Consider the following 10,780-nt stretch of genomic DNA (forward strand, 5'->3'; position numbering starts at 1 on the left):
TCGAAAGAATAATGCAATCAAGGAGGATGCGAGATCTGGTTCACGCACGACGTGAGACTCCGCTTTTTGATCACTTCTAACCTAATGTACATACATAGGAACTATGGTAACAGCCATGTTACTTTTTACAATTTTGGACAAAATTGATTGGTTTAGGAACAGCCGCCATTTTGGACTACTACGTATCCTCAAGAAACATCTTATATTCTTATACCATCGTCTGTATTACCGAAATCGTATAATTTTTGTATAATAGTATAATTTTTAATAATCATATAATTTTTGTATAAACTTTTTTTTTCTTTACGAATTCGAAAATCCTTTTTCAGGATTAAAGTATACGCATTAACACGTGCCTGTGAAGAGTGTATGTCGAGAACGACCAAAAATTTCGAAATAGATATTTTTTACCATTTCTTAGTGCAACATAGCGTCTCGACTTATCAAGTTGTATATAACATTTGCTTGATACGAAAGTTTTGCAATCTGTATTTAGGAAATAGTAATCCACAGACACGTAATTTGCATGAACAAATAACGTCGAATTCTTAGAATTAGACTTAGACACTTTGGCTCGTATTCAGAACGCGCTTACAGCGATGTTAGCGCGCTAAACATGCTATAATTTACGTTACACATACTATAGAATTTCAGAGATAAAAGAGCGTTCTGAATACGGATCTTTATCGTGACGAATTTGTTATATGAAAATTAACACAAATGTGCGACTGCTTGAAATATTTGTGGTAATATATAAAGATGCGCTGGAAAAATCTCTGATGACTTCAGAATTTGGGCTTCTCTTTAGGATCTTCTTAAGACTGTACTTAAAATGATTTTGAATACAAGAATTAATTCTGAATATCTGCTGTTATTCATATCAGTTGAAATTCTTATTCTCTGTTCTCTATTCTTTTGATTGTAATCCCCCATAAAATCATTTCATTCTTGTTTTTCTGTCAGATTCTTCATACAATTGTATGTAAAAATGCATCGAAGCCTAATTTCATTTTTTAAGTGCGGGAAGCTAAACTGTGTAATTTTCTTTATAGATTGCAAGTATTATTATTTAATCATACAATATGAAAATATTCAATAAGTGTTATTATACAATGACAAAACATTTTTCTCTTACGACTACGTTTACATGGCTCGATTTATACCAAAATTACAATATCGAAACTGGCCAATCATAGTTATTCCTTTAAAAAAATAGAATAACTGTGATTGGCCACATCGATGTTATAACTTCAGCGTAAATCGAGCTATGTAAATGTAATCAATACAATGTTCATATATACAGAGCTTATAGATTGTTACACAATCAAGTTGATACATGATTTTCTTTTAAAATCCTTATCCAAACCAATGATTACCCATGCATTCTCTAGTCCATTCTGTTTGACATAGCCAACACCAATGATAGCCACATCCTGCTCTTGTGCATACCATGTGCATGCAACCCCCTGCAAAATATACAATTTATTATTTATAAATTAAAAAAAATGTTTTTGTTCCCCTTGGGAAACAAACCTTGAAAATAAAATTATGGAATTCTGTTTTGTGTTGCATAAATGTATACTATTCCATTAAGGTGCCTTTTCACCATGAGCTCAACGCTCATTTTTAGCGTCAGCATGAAAAAGCACCTTTACTCTTTAAATAATTCCATTGAATAAAATTTATTTTTAAGTTTATATGTTAGTGAAAAATTAATTTTGTACATGTACCATCTCTTTCAGTAGGAGTTCTGCATTTAGGACAAGGTTTCGTAGATATCTGTATCGTTTTTTTGCTAGCTTCTTCCCATTTAGCCTAAAATAAAATACAAGCAATAAATGAATTTTTAAAAAAGAAATTCCTTGTTTTCTGATAGATGTATCGTTAAATTTAACTAACTTCGTTAGCTTTTGAGAGGTCTACTGAATAATTTCTAGAAGAAAAAACACTTATGGATGTTTCCGATGTTTGCGATTCACATTCTCCTACGTGATAACCTTGTAAACATATTCTGCAAAAAACGTACTACAAAAAAATGATTAAATCAGATTTGAAAAATTACACTTGGTCTGTTTGTGTGTTTTCTGTTTCTGCACTAGATTATACTAGATTACTTTCGACAAATATCAAACATATACCTATCTCAATTTAAATTCCAAAAGTGTATATACACTAGTTCAGCCACAGAAAACAGGTTAATAATATATACTAATAAAATCAGTAAGGATGCATCGTAAAATTATCGGATATCCAGACAGAAATTTAACATCGGATGTCCAGTATCCGATCAGATATCCGAGAAGATAATTTCCTCGAATCGAATATCCGATATTTTTCGGTTACATTTACACGATACGCTTTACGCCGAAATTATAACATCGATGTTATGAAACTGGTCAGTCATTTCATTCTTCAGAAGAATAGCTATGATTGATCAGTTTCATCTATGTTATAATTCATCTATGTTATAATTTCGGCGTAAAGCGTGCCGTGTAACAGAAATCAATGTCTTAAAAAAAAACTTATAGAAAAAAACATCGAAAAACATAATTTTGCAATGTATAAGATATTAATGTATAAGATATTATAACATGATTATGAATATGCATATTTATTTCTAAAACATTTGTATAAGAAAAAATCAACAATTTAATAATATCAAATTTTAATTTTCAATTTAATTTTCAATTTAATGATATCAAACCAGATATATTCCCAGATATTAATGATATCCGGCTATCCAGTAGGATAGTAAAAAAGTGCCGGATAATACCAGATACTTTCCGGATATTCGGTACATCTCTAATAATCAGTACCAATATGTACTGATTTTCAGCAAGATATCCGATTTATCACAAATGTTCACATGATTATTCTGGCGAAAAAAATTTCGCTAAAATTATTTCACGTTTTGGAACATTTCAGCAAAATCGCAGAAAATTTGCTGAAATTTCAGCAAATTAAAATAAATTTTTCAATTAACATAATGAAAAATCGCTGAAACTAATTGAAATTTTAAATTGAAATTTTTTTGAAATTTTCCTGAAATTTCTCTGAAATTTTTGCTGAAATTTTACTAAATATAAATTTTTCAGCTAAAAATTACTAAAATTAAACTGAAATGTTTCTGAAATGCTGAAATTTTGTCGAAAAGTACTCCAAAATATGGAATAATTTCAGCAAAAATTTTTCCATCAAGCTAATAATAATAAAAATAATAGCAAATTATTTAACGAAAATGTGTTGTGTGTGTACAGCTATATTTGAATAGTTAAAGAAAACATTTAATACTAGACACATATAAATATGTACATATACGTGTATTTTATTTTAATTTTCTCAGGCAAATATTTCAAAAATAAGGAAGGTACGAATAAATGTTTCAAGCAAAAGTTGTATGATTTCGAGAGGGACATAAAGTGGTACCATTAATTTAATTTTGAATAATTATTTGAAGGTCACATAAAGGTCACTTTTAATTTTTTAAATGAAATCCCTTATTTTTCATTACATTTTCTTATAGCTTATCTTAAGAGCTTTCCAAAACACTATAATGAAATATTTTTTCATAAAGTATTTTTTGAGTTGAAGCTTGAAAGTCACAGTATGTGCCGGCATTAGCATTATGCAACGTATCCGACCGATAGTAAAAACCTCTTGTGTTGTTCAAGATCATGTCCTGGATAACATTTGTCAAGATCAAGGCCATTAATTAAATTATATTTCTTTTGTATTATCTACTCATTTCATTTTCTAATAGTTTTTTATTACAAATTGAGGTACGAGGGTCATTTGAAAAGTTGAGCCTCAACATAACATTACTGATCAAACGATTCTGATACTACAATATGGGCAAAATACTCAAAAAATTGTATTTAAATACAAAACTCTAAAAAAAGTGTTCAAATACGAAATACAAAATACTTTCAATAAAATAAAAATGTATTTAAAAACGTATTTTCAATACATATTGTATTTCAAATACATCCATTCCTGGCTGAGATACAACGCTAGAGGTTATTCACCAAATAAATAAGAATAAATGCACATCAGCGTGAAATGGAACTTTAGATTGAGTCAATAATAGTACAAGTTTAACAAGTTCATAAAAAAAATGTTCACACAATTTAAATGTATTTAATATTTGCAAATTTAAAATACTAAAAAAAAGTATTTAAATACAAAATACTCTCAAATAAAATATTTAAATACGAAATACAAAATGCAAAAATATATTTAAATACGTATTTTAAATACATATACTTCATATATAAATACTGCCCACCCCTAAATCATATATGTTTTGCAAGATATCTGTGAAAATTGTAGCTATTTTGGACATTCAGTTGTTGTTTGAAAATCATTTGTGCCAATCGATCAATGTCTTTGACACTGTCGTTTGATAAAAATTTGTGTCCTCTGAGCATAACTTTTTCTGGGAAACAGGAAAAAATCGTTGGGTCAGATCTGGTGAATCGATGGATAGTTAATTAATTCGAACCGTGAATTCGTAAATTTTTGTTATGGTGATTATCGCTATTCGATTTTTTCTATTTTTAAAAAACACTGGCATTGACTGGCACAAATGACTGTCAAACAACAACTGAACAGCTACAATTTTCACAGGTATCTTGCAAAACATGTAGTATTCGATTGACATATAGTACTGGACGGAGCATGCAGCGAAATGTCTGATCTTTCGTCTTGCGGACCTAGAAAGAATAAGATGAATATGTGCACGAAACTCTCTTTCTATTATTGTCCTATTGGTCACTACTACCCAAACATCGTTCTATCTCTTTCTAAATCTGTCAAGATGGTTTCAATGCTCCGTCCAGTACTTTATATCGATGGTAATATCATAATGGTTTTGACGAGTAATACCATCTTCAGTTGAGGCTCAAACCTTTCAAACGATCCTCACCCATTTTATGATTTTGATATATCCTCATATTTGAGAATATATCAAAACATAAAATGATATACTTTAGAACTTGAAAAAAGATTTCTATCCTTAAAAATGTCCAGTTAAATGCAACTTTTAAAGGCTGCCCTGTAGAAAATCCCGAAGAGAAAATTCCAATTGAATCTTGTTCTGGGTGAACAGATCTACAATTTGAGGGGAATAACAACCCATTTGAATCTTACTAAAATCGACCTTGAATTCGAAATTTGGTCATTTTTTCACTCAATCGGGCTGTATTTCTTAAGGCGTATATCATAGAGCTAAATGAATTATTGCATCATGTTCAGCAATCAAAAAACATACGTTTAAAATCTGGATTAAGCCATTTTTGCATCAAATATGTATTAAAAAAAATCGAAATTTTGATTTAAAAATTGTTTACTAGCGATCTATAAATAAATCTTAATATTTTTAAAATAAAAATTTAGGGGTGTTCTTTTAGCATGTTCTTTTGGAGAAAGGAAAGCTTTTGAATTGAGAGGTTTAATTTAAAAAAAATTTTTTTTCCTTATCAGTTTAACATACAGAATTTAACATACAGTCCCAAAATAATCGCCAAATATTACGTTTGTGAAGTTAGCACTGCTATTTTGAAAAACAATCAAACCGCTATTTTGAAAAAAAAAAATCATGTCTAGGCTTGTGCTACGTTGTGCCGCAAACCGCATTTCGATATTTCAAAAAAGAAGCAAAAATTGAAAAAAACTGTTTTTAAGATCCAACATCGCCATTTCGAAATACAAAAAAAATCAAAATTGTGCTAAATTGTGCTAGGCTTGTGCTAACTTGTGCCGCAAACTGTAGTTCGATGACGCAATTAGTTTATTAGAAAATCGCAAATTAAGAATTGAACTCGGATTGTAAACGATGGATATTCCAAGCGGACACTATCTACGCTGCAACTTCTAGGGAAAGTTAGGCTCCAAGTGGATATGATTTTTTTGTTCGAGACGCCATAGCTTATGTACATGAAATAATCGTAGCGCATGTACATGGGCTTGTGCTTATGCGTGTGCTAACGTTTCGCCACATTTCGCCAGGGTATCATGAAACTTTACTTCTAGGATGAAAAGGTGAAAACCATTGAAATTAGGAGAAATTTTTCATTTTTCACTTTTCATCCTAAGAAAAAAGTTTCATGATTGATACCCAGGCCATCGATTTTGAATCGCATGCTGACTACTCTAGGAGTACTAAGCATCTACAATGAACAGTAACAATAGAGGCTGTAAACACGGCAGTAAGTTCGTTTTCCAATCAGAAATGGTTGATCGATCAACGTCAAATCGATGATTCAACATTGTTCGACATTAATTCGATGTTGATCGATCAATCACTTGTAACTGGGGATGTAGTAGAGCGTAGAGTAAGTCCGCGTAAGTTCGTAAGTGAAATGGTTGAAATCTATTTTCGGCCCGGAAAACCAGCTTACTCTCGACATGTCTAGAGCACAGTTCAAATATAGGTGTGTTCCGATATACATTGTCAGTACTGACAATATTAAAAAATTGTTTCGTTATTACTGTGCTATTAATGCACTGCGACAGCGTCTAGTTTCCTCAATGACATCATAAATGAGAGCCATATTGCCATTGCAACTACTGTGGCTTTCAAGGTGAGGCAATTACAGTGCAATATATGGAGTTCCTTAAAGAAGCACAATGCGTGAAAATATTCGATCCAGAAAATAAAAAAATATATACATTATATTTAAATACAGAAAATGCACATATGTTCATCTTACCGAAAACTTTTAAAATTCCACATCTAAATATTCATTAACTGAATGTCCATATAATTTTTAACACGAGGTCAAACTGCTTAAATTTGTGATCCCATAATTGATTCATCTTCCTCAGAAGAACAATCGCTGCTGCTTTCGTTCAAAATTTATTGATAGTGCGTTTATCCATAACGTCTGTTTGCACCATTGCTACTGCAATGCCGTTCCGAAATTGCCGATGTTACAGTAGTGCTAATAGTGCTAGTACAACAGTAATTTTGGAACAGCTGCGGTAGTGCATGTTTATGACGTCATAACAGTTGCACTGCCAGTAAAAAGGGAACACACCCTATATATAGTTACGACACTGATTGTCGGCATCTTTGATGTATTCTAAATCACATGATCACGCGCCATGTTGTGGGTATTACACAAGTAGAGCCTGTGATAAGATAGGTTCTACTTGTGTAATATCTAGACTCTTTGAGCTCTTATTGACTCCGCCATTCTTGGTTTTACAGCCAACGCATGCGCAAAAGAAAATCGAACTCTTCCTTGCTCTTTTGTTGGTAATGTCATAACTGTATATAGTTAATTGTGTCTCTACTATACTGCTACTATTCATTGTAAACAACACTGTAACCAGTCTGAAGTCTATTCTACAATAAGATCGCAAGATATATACATAAACCGTAAAAAATTAGCCAATCATAGTCAATTACTTTCACATTCAACTTTGATTGACTAATTTCTTATGGTTTAAATATTTGCAACCCTAAAACGAAGTTTAGAGCTGTCGTACACAAAATTCCGCAACAGTGACGTAAACTTAAGCCGACGAGCCAATCAGGATATTGCTTTAGATCTATGTAATCTAACGGAAATAGAAATAGCAGTAAACTTATCCATAACCTCACAATAAGGTGAATTTGAATCGATTGAGATTCGCCTTATGAATAAGTTTACTGTTATTTTCTATTTTCATTAGAGTATGTAGATCTAAAGCAGTAGCCTATTCAGCTTAAGTTCACATCTTATGATCACTGTTGCGGAATTTTGTGTGCGACAGCCCTCAGAACTTCTGACTACCGCCTCATTTACTATGTTTACATGGCATTCTTAGGCCTCGATACAGAAATAGTCAATTGAGTCGTGAAACATGACTCAATAACATCTATAGTATGAAATTGATGAATCATAGCTATTCCTGTGAAGAATAGAATAACTGTGATTGATCAATTTCATAATCACGGATATTATTAAACCAAATTAAGGATGCCATAGTCATTGTAGAAGCCTGGTATGTTATACTGAAGAAGACAATCTTTCCGATCGCTTAAACGTGATAAATCTCTTAACTTCACAACAAATGTCATGTTTTAATACTTTATACATTTTTCACTTGTTTAAAAATAATTTTTTTCCTTTTACATTCATTTTCTATGTATCAAAACATATAATATTACAAATTTGAACCAAATCAGTGAGAAAGATCTCAATCAATATTACTGATTTTAATTTATATTTACTTAAAAAATTCATACTGAGAACACCGAAAGTACTGGTTAACATTTCATAAAGTTTTCTTCTCTCTCTCTCTCTCTCTCTCTCTCTCTCTCTCTCTCTCTCTCTCTCTAATATAGGATTTTCAAATTCGTGTAAAAAATTATAATTAAAAAATGTGCAACTTAAGCACAATATGCAATTGAATAAAAAAAGATGAAAAAATGTGTAAAAAAATTTTTAGAACGAAAATGTTATCAGAGTTACTTACACCACATCCACCAATACATTGAATTTTCCGGCATTCTATATCATCTTCTGTAGAAGGTGGTATAATACCCATCCCACAGTTTGGTCGTGGACATAAAAGACCACCAGCACGTAAAACATGTTCTTCCGTACTAAATCTCTGATATCTTTCATACTGCATATTATTATACATATACTATGAAAATATGTCAAAAAAATTTAATTCAATATAACAAATATATAAAATTATGTTATACTATTGACCTGTTCCGTGTTAAGGAGATGAAAATGGTGAATTTGATGGATAAAAGAATTGGGGCATCCAGCAGGGCAAGACAATGTATAATATCCCTCGGTAGTATCAAATTCAAATTGTCGCTCGTGTAAACGAACTGTGCAATATTCACGAAAGCAGTCAAGACAAGTCACATGCCCAGCCTCACATGGAAATACCAATACAATATCTCTAGATAACAAAATATTAATATTAGTTATCATCTAAAATAAGTATACTCTTGAAATATTATATTTTCATACTACTAAGCACCTGATATCTGTGCAGGCTAAACAAGGAATATTCTTCAAGTTTGGCTTTATGAGATAAAGGGGTACAGCTTCATCATTTTCCCCTAAACTGGGATGCTTAGCACATTTAAAATAAAAATGAGCATAATTAACTTGATTCTCTGTTTCATCACTAAACGTACTTGAAGTTACAGGACAAAAATCATTTTCGCAATGTACAGATATTCTCCTTGATTGCAACACATCTGGCCAACATTGAGGATCTCTATCAACAGTTACAGCACCACTACCGCATCTTGCACATTTGACCCTTAATTTACCTGTGGTCACATCTTTACAGGGAGCTGAACAGTATACATAAAAATGTGCTCGACTTTCCTGCTGCTCTGTCAGCAATAATAAGATGATGAATTAATTATCCTTGTTTCTCATTGTTATTACTTGTAGAATTATCTATAGAATCATTTAGACTAATATCGTTGTCACCTTTAGAGGATAAATTTTGTTGATCTGACTCATCCAAGGATAAATCCATAAGTGTCTCGTTCATAGGTTTGCTACCACTGTCATTCAAATTGGATGTCTCTGATGTAGATTCCTCTATAAGACTTACATTTGCTCTCCTTTTATCTTGCATTTTGGGCGTTCGTACTGCATGTAAAATGCTCTGTTGTCCTAAATCACATTCCTGCAACATTAAATGTAAATGAATATTGTAATCAGATATGCAAGTAGAAAAACATTTTTATATGCATGTGTATATAAGCAAGCTCTCACCTCTATTATTATTGAATCATGCAGTTCTTTACCTGCAAATATAATTTTAATGTTTTCTGGCGCTATCCCCATCCGAGGCGCAACGATCTCCTTTAGATTTTTTATGTCCCATTTGGGATCCAACTCGACGGACAGAGTATTGCCTGTATTCGTTTTAATGTATATGCTTAAAGAATTAGACATCTTCTGTTTGCCAAACCAAAATAATCGCAACATTCCGAGAAACGCGCTTTTCACTAAATTAAACAAAAAGCTCATAATTCTCATATATTTCGTGCGAACACGTTTTCGAACTAATTTGGACACAGTTTGAATTCACATATTAATTCGAATGAACTCAGACTTCAATTGATGTATGTAGATTGGTGATGTATATACATATGTATCGATTGTTAGATTATCATATGGTGAAAGGATAACAGAAGTCTGTTCACGTTAAGACTTAAACATATAGTCTGTTTTCTGTTCCTGCACTACACTGCACTAGATTAGCACTCTCTTTCTCACTTACAACAAACTGTTACAAAACATATACCTATTTCACTTCAAGTTCCAAACGTGTCACAGTTTAGCCATAGAAAACAGATCTATAATAACACAGGCAGTAGGCATAGGCAATAGAGAATAATGAGATCTCTAATCAGAAGAATTGATTCTGTATCTTCAAACAAAGAGATCAATTTTGTATCTTGGAACGAGATGAAAATTACAAAAGTGAGCAAATTTCTCTTCATGCACACTCGCTGCATGCATGATTCAATCTACCGCCAATTGTATAACCCCGCCTCTTTCGGTGCATGAGACCGCATGAAGTGTCTCATTTCTCGAGCTGAGATATTTCATGCAGTTTATGCATTCAATATATTTTAGCGCGAAATTGAAATCATAGGTGGTTCGGCTGAGGCAAGTGTATTCAAACTCATGTAACGGTTAAAGATACGTAAATAGGATGTAGGGTTCAGAAAAAAAAATTGGTACCCAAAAATTTTTTTAATTTAACATTTCATATATACATATATTATATTATACATATATAT

General features: G+C 31.8%; 1 protein-coding gene across 1 annotated transcript; it reads right to left on the reverse strand.

Moving 5' to 3' along the window:
• Positions 1-1,049: 1,049 nt before the first annotated feature.
• On the reverse strand, positions 1,050-10,090 carry LOC108689998 (E3 ubiquitin-protein ligase parkin). Its single transcript, XM_018197027.1, has 8 exons — positions 9,744-10,090; positions 9,453-9,654; positions 8,989-9,352; positions 8,706-8,907; positions 8,464-8,616; positions 1,900-2,025; positions 1,731-1,815; positions 1,050-1,466 (listed from the first exon to the last, which is right to left on the reverse strand). The coding sequence occupies exons 1-8, from the start codon at positions 10,008-10,010 to the stop codon at positions 1,357-1,359; spliced, it is 1,509 nt and encodes a 502-aa protein (XP_018052516.1). The 5' UTR covers positions 10,011-10,090; the 3' UTR covers positions 1,050-1,356.
• Positions 10,091-10,780: the final 690 nt, after the last annotated feature.

Source organism: Atta colombica, unplaced genomic scaffold (assembly GCF_001594045.1).
Source record: "Atta colombica isolate Treedump-2 unplaced genomic scaffold, Acol1.0 scaffold29, whole genome shotgun sequence".
Classification (NCBI taxonomy): Eukaryota; Metazoa; Arthropoda; class Insecta; order Hymenoptera; family Formicidae; genus Atta; species Atta colombica.

Coding starts and splice junctions, on each gene's coding strand:
- LOC108689998 (XM_018197027.1), bottom strand. CDS start 10,010: ATGAGAATTATGAGCTTTTTGTTTAATTTAGTGAAAAGCGCGTTTCTC. Junction 9,655..9,743: donor ATGATTCAATAATAATAGAG/GTGAGAGCTTGC, acceptor TTAATGTTGCAG/GAATGTGATTTAGGACAACA. Junction 8,617..8,705: donor ATCTCCTTAACACGGAACAG/GTCAATAGTATA, acceptor AATAATATGCAG/TATGAAAGATATCAGAGATT.